We start from the raw sequence: 19,265 nt of genomic DNA, 5'->3' as shown, positions 1-19,265 counted from the left end.
GGGGAGCGCATTCCATAGATTGGGCACCACAGCAGAGAAAGCCCTCCTCCGAGTACCTACCCTCCTAATTTCTTTCACGGAGGGTTCCTAGAGAAGGGCCTCTCCCGCAGATCTCAAAGGGGCGGACGGGCATATATGGATGTAAGCACTCCTTCAGGTAACCAGGACCCAAGCCGTTTAGGGCTTTATAGGTCATCACCAACACCTTGAATTGGGCCCGGACTTCAATGGGAAGCCAGTGAAGCTGACGGAGGGCTGGAGTCATGTGAACATAACGCCCAGTCCCCGTCAGCAGCCTGGCAGCTCTATTTTGAACCAATTGAAGTATCCGGACCGTCTTCAAGGGTAGCCCCACATAGAGCGTGTTACAGAAGTCAAGGCGGGAAGTCACCAGCGCATGTGTCACTGTCGCCAGGCAGTGGTACTCCAGGTAGGGGCGCAGCTGATGAATCAGCTGAAGCTGAAGGAAAGCGCTCCTCGCCACTGCTGTCACCTGAGCTTCCAATGAAAGCTCTGGGTCGAGGAGCACTCCCAGGCTGCAGACCTTGTCCCTAAGAGGGAGTGCAACCCCATTCAGAACTAGGTGCAATTCACCCTCTCTGAAGCCCGATCCGCCAACCAACAGGACCTCCGTCTTGTCTGGATTGAGCTTCAGTTTATTGGCCCTCATCCAGCCCATTACCTCGGCCAGGCACTGGTTCAATACAGCCACTGCCTCACCCGGATTGGTGGAAAACGAGAGGTAGAGCTGGGTATCATCAGCGTACTGATGATTCCGCAGCCCACACCTCCTGATGACCTCTCCCAGCGGTTTCATGTAGATGTTAAACAGCAAAGGGGACAAAATGGACCCCTGCAGTACTCCATGGCATAGCTGCCATGGTGCAGAGCCATAGTCCCCCAGCACCACTTTCTGGAACCGGCCATTGAGATAGGAGCAGAACCACTGCAAAGCAGTGCCTCCTACCCCCAATCCCACTAGCCTATCCAGAAGGATACCATGGTCGATGGTATCGAAAGCCGCTGAGAGGTCCAGGAGAACCAACAGGGACGCACTCCCCCTGTCCTTCTCCCTGCACAGGTCATCGTACAGGGCGACCAAGGCAGATTCAGTACCGTACCCAAATAGATGCATCTAATCTAGCCCTACTCACTGTTTTCTCTGTCCTTGAACCACCCCATCCTCTTAGTTCCTCTCACTGCTGGTGATTGTCCCTCTGCCATGGGTTCATCACCCCTGCCATGGGAAGTCCTCCCAAGGTCTCAGTAGTGCTGACTCTTAGGGATTTTAAGCATGATGTAAACACTGCATTTTACCATGGTTTGGATTTTCCTGAAACTCCCCTTGCTGTTTAATTATTTGCTGTGTCCCATTAGAAACAAGGCACCTAACCTGGAGGATTCCAAGTAGCAGTACCTTGATGGGTGGCTGCCAAGAGGGTGGGAGGAGTGACAAAGCTCATTTTCATCTGCCCATTTTCCTGTCATTTCATTTTCCTCTAAGCAGGCCTCCACAAGAGGTGGGCTGCTGGGGATCAGGGACAGGGCCTGAGAGGCCATAGGCTTCATCATAACCTTGCTTCTTCCCTCCCCACCGGAATACTCCTTTTCAGAGCTCTACAAGTTCCTCCAAGGGGTAATAGGGGAACTGCATTTTGGAGTCCCCCCCCCTTCTGAGGTCACAGCAGTGTCTACCGTCTTAGAGTTGGACTGCACAAAATCCTAGGTCACGTGGACACCCTCCAGGGACTGTAGGTTTATCCTCTTATGACATTTCTCATACTTTTGGTTACTCTATTTGTTCTTTCTTTTTTCTTTTTGTAGTTGTATCCTCTCTTTCAAATGTTGAAAGGCAGAATATAGATGATTTTAGAAATAAATAAGTCAAAACTAGAATTATTACTCGGATGGTCAGAAAATTATTTCCAAGTTCCTAATAGTCTCCTGGCCATGCACTTAATATCCTAAGCATCGCTGTAGATTTCCAAAAGCCCATTCTACTCTGGAACACTACTCAGTGCAGGAATATGCTGGTAAAGAGAAACAGCAAGACACACGAAAAAGAAAATAAATAGTCTCCACAAACAGGATTCCTACTGTGAATAATCTATTTCTGTGTTCAGGTACATTGCAACTCACTACGACTGTAATAAATGAAAGACATGTTCACTCATTTTGTGTAAATCCACATCAATCTATATCTAGACTTGTTGTGATGAAGACTTTTATTTTATATAAAAGCAACAGGAAATTCTTAAGAACGGTGCAACTCCTGCAAAAATGAAGTTCATAGGCAAAAGCATCAATGACACATTTATAACTTTACAAATTTCTTTAAACTGTAACATCGACAACAAAACGCCAACAATTAGTTTAGTCTCTCATAATAACAAAGAACTACCACACAGTTAAACACATTTAACTGTTGAAATGGTCTAAATTTCTAATCAACAATGTCACTGCTTGAGTCTCTTTGCAAATAAAAACACTGTGATTAACAGGTTAATGAACAACAATCAAAAGCACACTTTACTGAAACAAGCCATATTACTTTGAAAGGGAGGTATAATCGCCTGCTGTTAAAGCTCTTCTAGATTCTGCCATTTTCAAACCAGCGTAATGCAGTTGCTAGTGCTGCTCTAATGTAAGCTGCTTCATGACTGATCAAATGCAAAGGTTAATATGCTGTAACTTCCAGCTCAATTTCTTAGTGCAGATTACTGGGCCATCTGCACTACCACAGCTTTCCAAGCCTTCTCTTTGTCAAAATCCTTCATGCTGTTATTGGAAACCTAGAACAAAAAATGGTTTCAAATGTTGACATTGACAAATGAGAGCAAAAAACACAAAACGAGGGCAATCGCTAGATGAGGTAGATTCATGGGGTTTTAACTCTTTCCTCCATGCTTAGTTGTTGATTACAAAATGTCCAAAAACTGCTGGGATGGAAACAGGATTCAGGAGAAATATCTGCTTTACTTCTAGCTTAGTGTGTGTGTGTGTGTGTGTGTGTGTGTGTGTGTGTGTGTTGGGGGGGGGCTTTAATCAACAAAATGGCATGGGAGAAAGCCCCTCAGCTAGCCCCAGCTCAACTCAGGGACTCCTACAACTGCTTGTTCAAGAAAAAACTAAAGATGCAAATATGATTACACAACTAATACAGCTTATAGTATGATGTCTAAATGTATGAGGCATGTAGAACTGCAAAGGAAGTTCGCCTCTGAAACTGTGATAAATTTATCGATCTTATGTAAGAAAGAATTATTTATGGTTTTATAAAATGTTTAAAGTTCACAAACGTGATCCATATCCTACTCCAATAAATGGTCCAAATATGTTAATATTTGTTAATTTATATGGCAACCTCAGTGTACATGGCATTTTACAGAATTAAATAGCAGGTATCCTTCACCCCACAAATCAAGTGAATGTAGCATCCGACCCCCCATCACTAGATGCAAGGGCAATGCAAATGATTACAAAGAATTATGTCCTCTATATTTTAAAGAATAATTATAACAGCAATTAATAACTGTGATATCAAGAAGACCAAAATGATCTGATCAGTTTTAAAGTATGATCTCACTCACCTCTGTTTTGTACTCTTGTTTGTTGATTTGTGACACAGACCACAAGGAGTCATGCATTTTCATTTTTGCTTTGAAATTTACACACATTATGACAGTACCAGTGGTCAGGAAGGCTTGTACTAACAGCATCAGCATTAGAAGCAGGAGGAGCACATCATAAGACTGCTAAAAATCAATATATGAACAGAGCAGGTTTTAGCCAGGCTAATCACTTTGTACTTTTCTGCCCTGTAAGTTTACATTTCCATTTTCTTCTTCTACTCCCAATATCAAATACTATTCAATTCTCTATTTCAGGGGAAAGCTGATTGTTATATTCTTGAATGAGGCATACTGCTATGAAGCCCAAGCAAAAGTGTACATTTACTGAGAAAACAGAACTGATCTACAGAGTCTCCCTTTAATTGCACTTGCAAACAAAAAGTTTCCTTACCAATTTCTAGTTGGGATACTTAATACCCTCTTTAAAGTGCAGGACAGTGACTGCAAATTATTTTATCTTTTTAACAAACACATATGCATACACAAATATATATCATCAACATTTACAGGACCACATTTTCTTTATGCCTTTTGGACTCCTTAGAATAAATATGCGGGAAACAATTTTAAAAACATGATGGTAACTTGTCTTTAAAAGCAAAAAACACTAATTCTGTACATATGCCATAGGCTTCCTATGACTAATTGCTAATTCTAGAAAAAAATCACAAATAGTTTCCTTACATAAGACAGTTAGTCTTAAAATGCACAGAAAAATTACTGGTATATCAGTCCAAAGAGCAGCTGTAGGGTAAAATCTCTAATCTGAATCTCATTGTTTAAAGAGGCTGAGACACTTGTTTTGCCCATCTGCGCTTAAAAGTACTAGCACATTCAGTTACCACAACCTGCAAGAAGAAACTTGCCATGATCTACAGTGTAACTGAAATTATTTCCTGAAACTGTTCTTTAGCAGTATGCAAATTCGCAAGCACGCATTTTCAGTGTTGAAACGTAAATAGATTGCAATCAACTGATAAACATCTCTAAAGCATCCCAAGAACTAGAAATTGCACAAATGGCATCACAGGCAAACCTCAACATTAAATTCACTAGCCTTGACTTGGTCTCCATCATGTTCTTATAAATGATATGCTAAACTGTAGAGCTGTAGCCAAATACTGACTGAATCCTTTAAATAAATATGCAATATTCTGCTTTCCCATTCCCTTTTTGAGCCTGCCTCCCTTCAGCTCCTGTACCACGAGTTTTCATCCTCCTTCTCTGAAAACTCCTGCCTGTACACAGTATTAAGTTCCTCCTTCTGTCCATAAATGCTCGTTTATAAATAGTACAATTTCTTAGCTATTTTCACCTAACGCTTGTGATCATATTCATAATAGGCTGCCAAGAGTTCAGGAACTAAAAAAAATACCTACTTTAACAGTTGGTGGGTAGTTTCTAAAGATGTCAACAATAAGCATTATACTGAAAGACAAATATCCTGAAGCTGTGAATAATAATGGTGATGTCACACTGCTTATGGCAATCAGGACTTCTACCTAAATTAAAAACAAAATTACAACAGATAGATAGATGATAGAGGTAGATATAAACCTGTTTAAAAGTTCATGGTTGTATGTATTTTTATCTGCTTCATAAGTTTGCATAAATCAAGTCAGCGATAATTTATTTACTGAAATCCAAAATTTGAGCATTGCACGCAGAGAACACTGAATATGAGATATTAAAAATGCACACTTGCAGTATATTAAAGCTGATAATATTAGTATGTGTCTATTCATAGCACCCAAAGTTTTTTCAATATCTAGACAAAGACGCAGGCTCCAAAGGGCTACATGCTGAACTCTTTAAGCACAGTGGAGCTTCTGTCATTAGCCAGTATGAGGAAAAGTTGTCAAACAGAAATTGGGGAAAGGAAGAGTAAATCAATATGTACCAAGACTGGGACTAAATGAGATTTTCAATTCACTTAGGATGCCATCCCATTCAGCTGTCTGTAACCCTCAGAACTTGGAGAATTCCTGGTTTCCAATGGAGGGCAGGAGAAACACAGACGAGGGGTGCTTTCAGGATCCCCTCAACCTCCAAAACGTTTAGATAGCTGCTTTTCCCCTCCTCAGAAGGAGGAGATACTGAGGCATCACCGGGATTCTTCAAAGAATGGCAGTGCCTTACTCCTCCCCTCCCTGGTACCTAGAATGGTCCTTCCCACGCCCCTTCAAAGACCGTTTTCCTTCTTGGAGCCCAACCAGCCTAGAAAGAAACATACCAACTCCAACCTGCAAGTGCTTTTGCAAAATCAGAGATGGGACTCCAACCTATCCTATGCCTCCCCATACAATTGTACCCTTCGGCTGTAACCATATATACCTTGACTTGGAAGAACGCACCTCAGTGGGATTTAATTTTGAGTACATATGCATCTGATTGTGCAGTTAAATGTTTTCTGCTGCATCTACATCAACCTCCACTGCAACATTAAAAAAAACCACTAAAGAGATGGGTTTTTTAATGTTGCAGTGGAGCTACGGCAGGTTGTGATAGAACCTTGAAACAGATCAGAGTAAATAGATTTGTATCCTCCCTTTTTTCTACCATTTTTCTACCAAGAAAAATGTCACATTGGAATGCGGTGGGGGGAGGGGGGGCGTGCTTACAATCATAAATAAGAGTTTGGTTAGAAAAATCAAACAAACACGCTATAATACAAATAGAAATACAACACCAGAATAAAAACATCATTCAACCCAACAGACCCGCTTTGATGCCAAAGATGAAAAATAAGATCACTAAGTTTGATCTTTTACGTGAATGGAAGCCAACAGAGAATGAAGATTGTTATCTAATGGCCAGTGCAGTAAGCGTAGCATTTTGGATGGAAGGCAGGGAATCAAGATGCAATAAATGAAGACTGAAAAGTTTCTCGAAATAGAAATACAGATATGTTTATCCTACTATCACCTTTGTTCAAATAGGCAATATATTAAAAAAAAAACCCTGCAAGGCCAAATTCTTAGAAGCCACAATGGGATTGATGTGCGCACCACAGGCAGTGATTGCTCCATTATGGCACCGTCATCAACTGTGTAAAAATATAATCTCTTTCTGGCCTGAAGGAAAGGGGTTTGGACTGGATCGATTTAGTTTCTTTCATAAGGATCTGCTGGCCAATTTCCACTCTACAGCAAAAGCAACATGATGATTATTCCACTGAAGTGCTGCCATCCATTTCAAAACACACTTACCAAGCATTTACTTGGATATTCAGCAGCAACGTGGCTTGCAATGGCACTGGGAAAACACTAAAATGAAACCAAACATGAGAAAATGTTCAGATCCTCAGGCTATACATTGCAGAGTGGTAGGCGAACATTAGCAAACATAATGTTTTAGACATATTGCACTTTCAGGGTTTACTTTATTTCCTATAAAGGGGAAATAAAGAAAATATATTGGCCACCTGAGATGCAATCCTATTCTTATAGCTGGCTGAGGCATGCTGGGAGCTACAAGCCTTTTTTTCCTGTCTAAGTCTGGACATAACTGATTTACAGTGCAAAGACATCCGTGTTTCCTTAGAAATAGGTCCTGCTCTACCAGTGGGTTTACTTGTAGGAAAGTGTGCCCTGATGGGAAGATACAATCTCAGACTCTCATTTGCACTAATGAATTTTAGCATTCTTAATACACACACACACATTTTCTAAGCTATGTTTTTCTTTTCTTTTCTGATTCACACTTCTTTATTCTTATGCGATCACATACATTTCTGAATACAGAGTTCAGAAACAGGTAGAAAATCTACAAAAGACATGGGTCCCCATCCATGAAATTCCTATAAAGTGCGACAAAAGAGTGTCTCCAGAAAATTGTTACTGAAGGCATATACATGTTAATAAATAAATAATATGGAGTTTTACAACAATGACAGCTAAATATCCAAATCTCACTCCCAAATGGACAGACAAAGGGGAATTGCTATATGTTTTTTTAAAATTCACTGAAAACCAAAATGAACATACCAGTTTATAGATGCGATTCCATTGTACAATACTTACAGCCACTAAGATCCAAAAAAAAGTTACTGAAAGATATGAGCCTGAGACAAGCACATCCATATTCAAAGCAATGATTCCACCAAACACAGCAGAAATTCCAATAATCACTTCAATTACCTGGGGGGGAAAAAGGAGGATATGCTTGGAATTTGGATATAGTAACAGACTCATCCCAGTTTTATAGACAATGATAAAAGAAAGATTTCTTACTGAATAAGATCTTAGGATTCGTGTTGGAAAGCTGACATTATTCAGTGTACTGGTACTATCATACACAGTTGTCTAAAATGAAAAGAAAGAAAAGATGATCTGAGTAAACAATTAACTTACCAAAAGTTAGTAGTCCGTTCGAAGAAGCTACCTGCAGATGGAAAGAACTATACAGGTAACTCATTGTGTTTCCATTCAGAAAGAGGGATACCCATGTTCAGGTTCATGTGGCCCAAAGCATTCGTATTTGTGTACACTTTGTGTGAGAAAGTTCTTTTCCTTCTCCTTGTCCTGCCTCTGTGCACAGAGTACTAAGGCAAGTACAAAAATACTTTGGCATAAATAAATTAGTGACAGCATCTTTTTCTATATATACCTGTCTCTCTGACTGCTCTCCACTCCCCGCACACGCACACACGCGCGCGCGCACATACAAACTTCATTGTGCTGAAGCACTGTATCTGACGTATCAAGGGCATTCATAAATAAGTTGCTCAAGGGAGGTGTCAAAGGGAGGAAGCATCCAAAGACAGATCAATGCAAGAAAAACCCTCCGGCAATAGTGCTGTACTCTACAAACTGTTGCACATAAACTAGCTGGAGACTTCACACAACCTGGTATTTGTGCAGGCAGGCATGGTATTTGTGCATGGAATTGTGCAAAGACGTTGTGCAAGAGATTGCTGAACAGTTTGTGTTAATGGAAGTATACTGCGGGTTTCATAAAAGAGGCCTCTATTCATGGAAGACACCCCTGAAACTAGTCCTGGCTTGAGGCTTGTAGTTTTATTCTCCTACAAAATTGCAAGTACATTTTCTCTAGAACAGGTAAACTGAATACCCTCATTCCTTTGAGGTCCTTTCAGCATGCAACACAAACTAGAAGCGATACTATTTTATCAGTTTTATATGTCTATGGAAATATATTTATTTATTTATTAATTAAAACATTTTTATGCCGCCCCATTCGCCGAAGCCTCGGGGCGGCTTACAACATAGATAAAACAATAAGTTAAAATATCCATATAAAATAATCTTAATTAAAACACACATTATAAAATAAGCCGCCCTGGCCAGATAAAATTCAATTGTATTTAGCATTTAAAATGTTGCTTAAATAAAAAGGTCTTAGCCTGGCGCCGATAAACAAATAACGACGGCGCCACGCAGACCTCTCTGGGGAGCGCATTCCATAACTTAGGCGCCACCGCTGAGAAAGCCCTTCTCCGAGTAGCCACCCTCCTAATTTCTCTCACGGAGGGCTCCCGGAGAAGGGCCTCTCCCGCCGATCTCAGGGGGCGACTGGGCAAATATGGATGTAAGCGCTCCTTCAGGTAACCAGGACCCAAGCCGTTTAGGGCTTTATAGGTCATTACCAACACCTTGAATTGGGCCCGGACTTGGGTCCAGTCCCCATCAGCAGCCTGGCAGCTCTATTCTGAACCAATTGAAGTATCCGGACCGTCTTCAAGGGTAGCCCCACGTAGAGCGCGTTACAGAAGTCAAGACGGGAAGTCACCAGCGCATGAGTCACTGTTGCAAGGCAGTCGTACTCCAGGTAGGGGCGCAGCTGATGAATCAGCCGAAGCTGGAGGAAAGCGCTCCTCGCCGCTGTTGTCACCTGAGCTTCAAGTGAAAGCTCCGGGTCGAGGAGCATAGATATTTATAATATATGGATGTTTTATAGTCTGGGGCTTTGGGTACACATGTCCAATGCAATCATAAAGGAATTATTAAGGCAAAGGTAAATCCTCTTCATTTGTAGGTGACATATTATGGATACTGATCTAATCTTTGGAAAAAGCATTTGCCATTCAGAAAGGAAGCAAAAAGCTTAAGATTTTATTACAGCTGAATGTCTGAATACAAAGCTTTCATTCCCATGCAAAATACAGAAATAAAAAAATGGAACAAATTGAGGATGTACCCAGAAATTATTCACCAGCTAAACTGTACCCCAAAGGAGAAATATTCAGTAGAATACAAGGAATAGATCCCTTGAATCAATTGTTGCCATCATAACTGCACTGTATTGTGGAATCACAATGGGTAGCTTTTTCTGGAGTCCTATAAGGGCTTGCGGAAAAAGATTGCAGAAAAAGATATGGGATACATGCTGAAATAGAAGCATTTGACTATTGAAAAATATTAAAGGAAAAACTTACTTTCTTTCTCCTGCAGCATTCCTCATTTGACCTAGCAGAAATTATTACAGTAGTTGCCATGAAAATTTCCAGTAGAATTAAGAGAATCAGGTTGAAATTTATCTGTACATAAAATTGAATAAATGAGTTAGATTGACACAAATGCCTGTATAAAATTGTATCAAAGTGTGCATGGTAACCTACCTGTCTGATTTAGACACAAACATTACATTTGCAATGGTAGCCACTGAAATTTGTGACCTCATGAACATAATTCCACATGGGAAGCACTTCATGTGAGCTAAGTTTAATGTGTCTACGTTTAACCATTCTGTCACAACTCCTCAAAAAGAGGCACTTTCAAGTGATTTACTCAGTATTGAGCCAGACACATGGAAAGCTATTTTACACCAAGTATTTTCATACAGAACAGGGGTCACCACCATTCAAGAATTACAGATCAAAAGGCACCATGCAACTGTTCTGTCTTTCCCTCAACTGATTTTCTTTCATATGAGAAAAGGCAAAACAAGTGGAGGAAGAAGGCAAGAGGATTCCAAGTGGAGAAGTATATCGTCTGGTTGCCCCACCTTTTGAATCAGGCCTACATTTCAATTCATCTTAGGGTTTGGACAGAGTACTTCTTGGGCGATAAAAGTAATCTTTTTCAATTTGTCTGATCATTCATGGCATGATATGTAGTATGGAAAGAAGCAAAAGTGAAATGCCCTGGGAATGGTTATCATTTTCCTAGAAAGTCTCTAGGAAAACACAAAGATGCACGAAAATATTTCATTCAACTTTTCTTTATGCTGAAATTATGTTAAAATGTGTTTGGCTCTCAAGCGGTTTCTCTGAAGAAAAATGAAGGGGTTGCTTGTCACAGGAAGACTGCAGTATTAACGGGTTATTTGCATGTGTGAATGAGCCATCTTACATAAAGTGAACTACAGACAGAAAGAACTTTTGTGTCACACAAAGTCTCCTCAAACACAGTGCTTTTCAACAGAGTCAGTTCATAACATGAATCTACAAATTACTAATTACTTAGTAATCAAGCAAGGTATATGCATGTGTGAAGCAGCCCAAATACAGAAGAATGAGACATTCTATTTGGCAAAGAAGTTAACTGCTAGACATACACATTGGGTTGAATCTAAAGCAACTTAGTTTTGTCTAAGTTCCATTGCAATCAGTGTGAGAAGTTACTGATGATTAACTTAAATCCCACGGATTCCAATAACCTGTGCAATTCATTTGTATAGGATCCATTCTACTAGATATATCCTAACAACAGGCCATAGTAACAATGTATCTGTAATTTGTGAACTGTTCAGAAGCTTCAGCTATTGGAAACAAATTAAATAAATATTAAAAACATAACAGTGTTCAAACAAGGCCTATCAACCTGTATAAAGATTTTATATGTATACTGAATTAAAGAAGAGAACTCAGTATCTAATAGGAAGCTAAATAATGATCTTTAGTATTTGCAACTCACATTTATTGCTGTAGGATTCAGGACTAGTTTGCATCCAAACCAAACTAAGCATGTTGTCGTAATAGCAAATGTAGAAACAAACAGAATCTGAAAATTGGGTATCTGTAAAGACAGTGAGAATATTTCATTTTTATTGAATGTTAACAGCAATTTAATGTGAACAGCCATTCCAAATTCAAAGCACTTACCACATTAACTTTGTTTCTGGCTATGGCAAAACTCACAGCTGCAGAGGGTATACACTAGGAGAGAAAATAAAGAACACTTGAGAGGATAACTTACAAATTGAACCTGAATTTCAGGAGTAATTAACATTACCCATGAGAATAGTATTTATGATAGAACCAACAGTGTGTTCTATTTGACCAAGAAGGAATAGTGTTTTTAAAATCCTACAGAGGTCATAGTCCAAAGCAGGATTGAACATGCTTAAACTGGTGAAAAGGCTGAAATAAATGAACTTAAGAATGCCTAACTCTGCATTAGATTGTTACTACAAAATAGACAAACATTCAGTGTGGCTGGGTAATTTACCAGGAAAATTACAAAGGACGGAAGCTCCAATTTTGCTGGGAACAGAGATAACATGCCTCTGAAAAATAAAGGCTGTTTGGGTTCAGTCCATGGCCTCTAGATTGGTGCTCTGTTCTTCATTATGCAACAGAGACACAAAGATCCAATTGACATGATCGTGGTGCCTTGTTTAAGCTGTTGTGACTACTGGGCGCCATTTTCCCAATTACCCACCCAGGCATGGTTTGCCAAGCCATCTGAACCCAGCAGCAGCACCACTCAACTTACTGGGTCAGGGTCTCTAGCACCAATATGACAGGGGGAGGGATTTCCAGCCCAAGGATTGCTTCGTTCACTTAAGGACAAGCTAATGTCTCCTCTGGTCTTTGAGTGGCTTTTGTTGAAGTTTTCTAGAGGGCTTCTTTTTCCTCCTTATTTTTATTTTATTTTTTATTTAAAATATATGTCATTTTATATGTCGTCACCACATGCCTCAGCATCTCGGGACAGCTTACAAACGTACAATGAAAACCAATAAAACAATAGCAATTCCATAAAATTATATAAAAACAAAAAACAAAAAGCGATGGTTAATGATAAAATATTAATTTTTAAAATAGCAATTAAATAAAAAGGTTTTAACCTGGCGTCGAAAAGAATATAAACTCGGCGCCAGGCACACCTCTCCAGGGAGCACATTCCATAATCTGGGCGCCATCCTTCTTTTTCAAATGGTGACAGCTATGGTCCTTTGATTCTGCATACATTCTCATCTGGGGCAGCAAGGTCTGACACTGAGGGCCTGCAACACTTGTCTCTTTACTTCCATTTCTGTGAAAATTGGACAGAACCCTTGTGACCTTCTTCTGCTCCTTTAAGTTTATCCCAACCACTATCGCTAGTTGACCTAGCCAACAAAGAGAACGTTGGATGTCCATCCACTGATGCTCATTGATCTAGGCTTAATGCCTGCCATGGGATGTGTTTTGAACCATTTCAATGTCACTATGAGGCTCCAAAGCCCAATTTTCTCATTTGCCAAGTTGACTCAAAGTATGCTAAATCCCACACACAGATTTGGGGCCCAAAGTTATCCGTGTTACAAAATCTCACATTATTCATTCTAATTAATTCAAGTCCTACTCGAGTCAATGGACATGACTCATAACTAATGCTCATTGGATCAGAGCCTTTTTTGACTAATAAAAATTGCACTGAAATCAATGAGACTACTCTAAGTATGACAAAGTTCAGATTCAACCCTATTTCTGCTGTTTTAAAGCATTTAGGAAAAGAAAAATGTACATGGTTAAGTAAAAGGTACACAATATTTTAAAGAAAATGATTTATTTGTAGTCATTAGCCAGGAAATAGCTAAAGAAGCATTTTCATTTTGCAGTTTAACTCCTGGAAAAAGTTATGTGACTTCAGCTGCAAGCATACACATATTTCAACAAAAATGGCAACTGGGACATGTTGGGATTGTAAGATTTTTTGCTGTCCAAACATACATAAGATGGCACCCTAAATTCTGGCTATGTTTTCAGACAGCACAGCAATTAAAAATAATGCTTACTGAACCTGCTGCACAGCGCAAGTAATCCATTTCAGATGGAAAAACATTCCCCAAATAAAGTGAAAATCCAGAGGTAACGAGTATGCAAGTCTGAAATGCAAAAATTTGACATGAAGTCATATATTGGTAAGAATTATATAGCGAAGCAATGATGTGCAAGTTGTGCAAACACAAATGGAATTTTAGCAATGGTTTCTCTGCGGTACTGATACTAAACCCAAACATCAAAAGACTTACAAGTCAAAATAACATGTTTTCTTACTTCTGGATCGTAGAACTATTACCCAATGACTTGGCGGCCCATAAAAGAACTCATGGATTTATATTTAACTGATGAAAAGCTGATGTCAATAAAGATACTGAAATTATGAGAAGATTCACACAAAGATTTTTTCCCACTTCATACAACCATAAAAAGAATTTTATTTAAAAATGTCACTGTATTCATTACAGCAGTACAAGACATACATACGCTATTATGTTTTTCATACAGATCTAACTACTAGGTCTGTAAGACCACACAAAGACCTGTAACCAATGCCCAACAGTCAGGGTTCTTTTGTGTGTGTGTGTGTGTGTGTGTGCATGTTGTTTTCAGTGGGGGGACATCAGGAGGGAATTTGGAGAGAAGTGAATTAGGCAGTATAAATGTTACCACTTCACTCCAAAATCCACCCCCCACTGTTGCTTTGACACACCACTAGATGTACTATGGTGGCAAATGTGTATAAAATTCTCCATGGGGTAATGGTGTACCAAAAACTTGGTATACTAAAGTGTGGGCGGGGGATGTTGAAATGAAAGGCTACCCTCCTCCTCCCTTGTTTCCTCTCTGCTCCAAATCCCTCACCCAACAATTCTTCTTTTCTTCAGGAACCATGTAGTTCTGCCCTATGGCAAAGCAAAAAGAAATCCCTGAATAAAAGTGTTTCATCTTACCTGAAGAATATAGAACTTTTCAGTCTAAGAGTTCCAGTGGAAATACTCTCTCTACAAAGAGCTTTATTTTGTCACTCTCTTTCTCAACATCTGAGTAAAATACTTTCCAACCTCATATCTATGTACAGTAAGAATAGAAGGACATCTTGGGCACGGCTTCTACCAGCTTCCCCTCAGCACACGAAGTCGGTGATGCAAACACTAGGAAATCCCACGTTCATGTGAAAGCCAGATTTCCCTGAGCCTGCAAATGCATCCTGCTTTCTAGTGAGTTTATCTTCCTGTAGAATAATGTAAATATCACTTCACAATAGCACAGGACTGCTGTCTTCTACACACAATGAGAATGGAGAGGCACGATCTTCACCTGCTCCTTTCAATTCTCAAAGGTGGGAGGGCGGAAAACATTATCCAAACCATCACTTTGCAATTTCTTCTTCCATCCCATTCCTGTGCTTGCCATCCCTCCTCCTTAAAGTATAATTTATTCCTACACACTTAAGCAGTATTCCTTATTCATCTCTAGGATTAATATTTCTTCAGCAGAGATTCTTTGAATAGACCACTGTGGTCCAGCATGTTCATTTTTAAAAAATAACCAATTGTGCCTCCCTTAATACAGTTCCTCTATCCACAACAAGGCTGTGACAGTAAACATCAGTCACTTGTCACTGGCACCAACATTTTAGGGAAAATAAAGCTTCATAGAAGTAGTAAATGAACGCTAACTTAATAAAACAAGCTCCTTTCTTGGCAGGCACACTGAGCATTGAAGTATCTGAACAACACCAGACAGCTTGTCTTCATTTTGTGGCTATGCAGTGAAACATTCCAAAGCATTGGCGTGCAGTTGTGGTTCATAAAAGACTCCGGGGAAATTGTTATGAGCCTTAGTTACTCCTTTATTTTGTCTTATAGTACTCTGAAAGCTCCAATGGCTAAGATCACCTGTTAACAGAGACCCAAATCCTTCCAATTATTCTAAAAATAGTTATGACCATTGTTATTTGCAAAACATTTCCAAGGAACAGCTAGGCTCTTCACATTTGTTCCCATAAAATACTCCCTAGGAATTTTCACAAGGTTCGAAAACATATCCAGTGCCAGTACTTGCAATGCCAGCAGAAAAGTCTGATAATTTCAACTTATTCCAACAATTTCTTAGGATGGTCTTTGGGACTAATGACTAAATAAACATTCTGGTTTACTCATTTTTCCTAACATTGTTCTTTCTGAAGCTGCAGAAGGGAAATACATAGATCTAAATACACAAAAATATTTATCTTCCTTTGATTCACTAGTGTCACTTACTATTGATTCAAACTTGGGTTCAAACTTGACAATTCAAGTGCATTGTTAAACTAGAGGTGAGAGCAATCCAAAACAAATTCTCACAAGATTTTCATTCACATTTGCTGAACTTGAGAGTGGTACATATTATGGTGAGAATTTCAGCAGAAAAAAATATTACTTTTATGACTCAAGTTAATTGCAAGAGATTGAAGTTTGTACTTCTTACTCTTGACAGACCCAGGGCCTTCTCAAAGCATACTGACAAGAAGATGGAATGAATGCAATGAATTACTACTAGACCAGGGGTCTCAAACTCAACTTACCTGGGGGCCACTGGAAGTAGAGTCTGGGTGAGGCTGGGGCGCATCAAGTATTCCACCACCGCGGTGATGGTGGGCCGCTCATCCCGCGGCCGGCCCAGGCGCCGCTGGCACTTTGAAGGCCGCAGGGCCCCTCCCCCGTGCCCTGCCTGTCCCGGCAATTGGCCCATGGGCCGCGAGTTTGAGATCCCTGTACTAAACTTATAGTGAAAGTGTTTTATTTCTTCTCTGTTTGCCTAGACAACCATTCAGATTGTGATGAGGTCAGTGAAGACCTCATTGTTTTGCACTGGACAGTAGTCTCTGAACAAGCAGTGAAGAAGCTAACTGTTAAGGTATATACATAGGTGGAGTTCATATTCATTGGATCCATACCTGTATCCATATAGAGCATCCACACTGAACCAGTTTAGATGTTAAACCTAAACTATAGTTTAAGGTGCAATCCTATGCATATTTAGACCAGACAGAAGTCCTGGCTGTGGCACATTGGGAGCTGTAGGATTTTTTTCTGGCTTCATGTGCATAAGATTGGACCTTCGGTGTCACGAATGGCTTCAGGGTTCCCCTTTAGGTTCCCACTCCTTGAATGCTCTCCAATTGCCTCCCTCATTTACTGGTTTTGAATAAACGTAGCTTGCAATGAAGTATAAACTGGGGAAAATATGCTTATTGTAAATCACGTTTTTCCACCAGTTGGAAGTTTGAGGCTAGTCCGAACTGGATTTGCAACTCTGGCTTGGAGATTATAGTCTGGTAGCTTGGCTGATTTAGTCAGCAAATCAGAAAGTGAGGGAGGATGGATGGACAGGGAGAGGGGAGCATGTGTAACTAAAACCCTTCACATGGTCTGACCATGTGAGCCACTGAGTTACCCTCTGCTATTCTGTGCAAAGCACTGACAAATGTGACTTTTCATCAAGCATTGCCCCCAGGGTAATGGCATAGATTGCATTTATTATGATTCAAACAATACATATTATGATTCTGTCATCCAAATACCACGGATATTTACTTTCTACATCATAGAGAAATGATCTTGTGACCCGTAAGGGCAGTTTGTTTTATGAGCTGCTTAAAGGCGCAGTCTTATAGATTCTGGGAAGTGCCTAGATGGCCATAGGATTACATGTCACCCCCACTCCAGCCTGAGGAACTTGCTCCAAGTTTGGAGGTGGGACTCTAAACTCAGAGCTCCCTCCCTCTGTCTACACAGCTGACACATTAAGAACCACTACAGCTGTGACTCCAAGATCAGAAAAATAACTTCAGAGGTGGGCTGTTCGGGATGGAAAGGGGAGGAGACAGGTTCCACCAGCATATGAAGCAACTTAGCACCATCTCAGCCTCCTCTCCTTGGTCTCTATGACAAAATATTTAGATTACTATGTGTCTAAGTGCTTTGTAGGGCAGAAGAAGTGCAAAGGCAACCTTCATGTCCATCCTCCTTCCATGCTTCATAAGATACCCACAATCCTCTGAGGTGGGAGTGTTATAGACACTCTGTACAGCCTGAAGTTCCTGTCCCTGCCTTATCTTGGAAGCTAAGCAGGGTCAGGCCTGGTTGAAATCTGGATGGATGACTCAAATGTTGTGAACTGCCTACAATGGTTTGGCTATGGGAGGTATAGAAATTAAAATGATAATGGTGGTGGTGGTGGGAGCCTCACTGGACTGGACTGCCTGGGATTTTATAAGTTGCTTATGGATTTTGATATATTTAAGTGGCATACAAATATAATAAATAAATATTGTTCCATGTCAAACCTGAACATTCAACTTCCTAGTAAACCATCTTGCTTTGTGTCCTGACTTAATTGTAGAAAGAACTAAACAGAAATCTTAAATTTCACAAATGATGCCCTAACAAGGAAATCAAGTGGCGCAGTATGGGAGCCACATGGCTCACAATCTTCCACTTCCAAAGTCCTCCCTGGTTTGCAGTAGCCAGAATGTATAAGTGTGTGGGTAGCAGGGAGGTCCTTTCTTTTCTGCTGACCTTTCCTTTTGAAATGTTTTCTCTCATTCTAACTAATACTTAGGCTGCTGTAATCTGTGGAGCCAACGTGAGGCCATGTTGGAGGAGAGAGGCAACTTTGGATCCAGGAGATCCAAAGCGATCTGAGACTCCTCAGAATGTGCCATTGCCTACCATAACTTCCTGTCCTTTCTACTGGCAGGAATACCACTGATGGAAGAGATATGGAGCATTTCACAGGTGTATGGAGATTACTGTCCTCACTGACAGTGAAGAGGTATTTGTGCCCCATCCTAATTCCTCTCAGTGAGGCTTACTCTTAAATAGACATGTATAGGATTCATCCTATTCTCTGGCCCATCAGTCAGAGCCATTAAGCTGAGTGTACAAGAGGCAGGGCTTTCCCAGGGAAGAGAACCATACCTTTGGAACATACTCCCCTGGAAAATACTACACATCTGACTTAAAACAAAATTCTGATGACACTTTTATACTGGTCTACATTTGGTGCTTAAAGATCATTAGCTGTTACTACTTTACACATGTGTATAATCTGATTTTTATTGGCCATTAGTAATTCAAAACAACCTAACTATTCATGCCTGACTGGGCCAGAAAAATTTTCATACTTACCCCCATCAGCAAAGAATAGATCCATGCTCTATAAATAAAGCAAGGATGAAACCTCTTTGAAAGCTGAAGGTCACTTGATTTAATATCTGGAACATAATTTCCTTTCTCTTGTTTTCCTCGCTCCAAAGTTGGCATCCTGTCATAATTAAATTCTTCCCTATAAGAGTCTTCCTTGGTCATAATGCCTTAAAGAGAAAGTAAGTTTTCATTCTACTTCCAAGTTTGGAGTCACCAATAAATTACATTGTTGTCTATTTCTTTAGGTATCTTGAACTAACAAGTTTTCATTTTTCTCCATTATGTAATCTATACCCTGAGGTACATATCATCCCACATATTTCAATGGAACTTAAGGATAATGTGTTCAATTTAAAATGTTATTTTCCAATGCTAAATATCCTAACTAGAATAAGTATACATACCAAAGTGCTTAAAGTTAGTTAAAGCGCCTAGTTTCCAAATTAGTCTGTTTAGGACAGAGTCATAAATTATGTAGTAAATATA

The 19,265-nt window shown here is 40.0% G+C and overlaps 1 protein-coding gene across 5 annotated transcripts; it reads right to left on the bottom strand.

The window, feature by feature from the left end:
* Positions 1 to 2,316: 2,316 nt before the first annotated feature.
* MLC1 (modulator of VRAC current 1) lies at positions 2,317 to 18,941 on the bottom strand. Of its 5 annotated transcripts, XM_044423463.1 has the most exons (11): positions 18,762 to 18,941; positions 13,599 to 13,688; positions 11,698 to 11,751; positions 11,510 to 11,611; positions 10,030 to 10,131; positions 7,865 to 7,936; positions 7,655 to 7,771; positions 6,842 to 6,898; positions 5,012 to 5,134; positions 3,591 to 3,755; positions 2,317 to 2,792 (listed from the first exon to the last, which is right to left on the bottom strand). In XM_044423463.1, the coding sequence occupies exons 1-11, from the start codon at positions 18,939 to 18,941 to the stop codon at positions 2,718 to 2,720; spliced, it is 1,137 nt and encodes a 378-aa protein (XP_044279398.1). In that variant the 3' UTR covers positions 2,317 to 2,717. The 5 variants fall into 5 exon arrangements, with proteins under 5 accessions (XP_044279398.1, XP_044279401.1, XP_044279402.1 ...); XM_044423466.1 differs by lacking the exon at positions 6,842 to 6,898; XM_044423467.1 differs by lacking the exon at positions 11,510 to 11,611.
* Positions 18,942 to 19,265: the final 324 nt, after the last annotated feature.

Source organism: Varanus komodoensis, unplaced genomic scaffold, assembly GCF_004798865.1.
Source record: "Varanus komodoensis strain SLA01 unplaced genomic scaffold, ASM479886v1 scaffold13_3, whole genome shotgun sequence".
Classification (NCBI taxonomy): domain Eukaryota; kingdom Metazoa; phylum Chordata; class Lepidosauria; order Squamata; family Varanidae; genus Varanus; species Varanus komodoensis.
The sequence above is the reverse complement of the archived record's forward strand: the minus strand, read 5'-3'. Positions and strand labels throughout refer to the sequence as shown.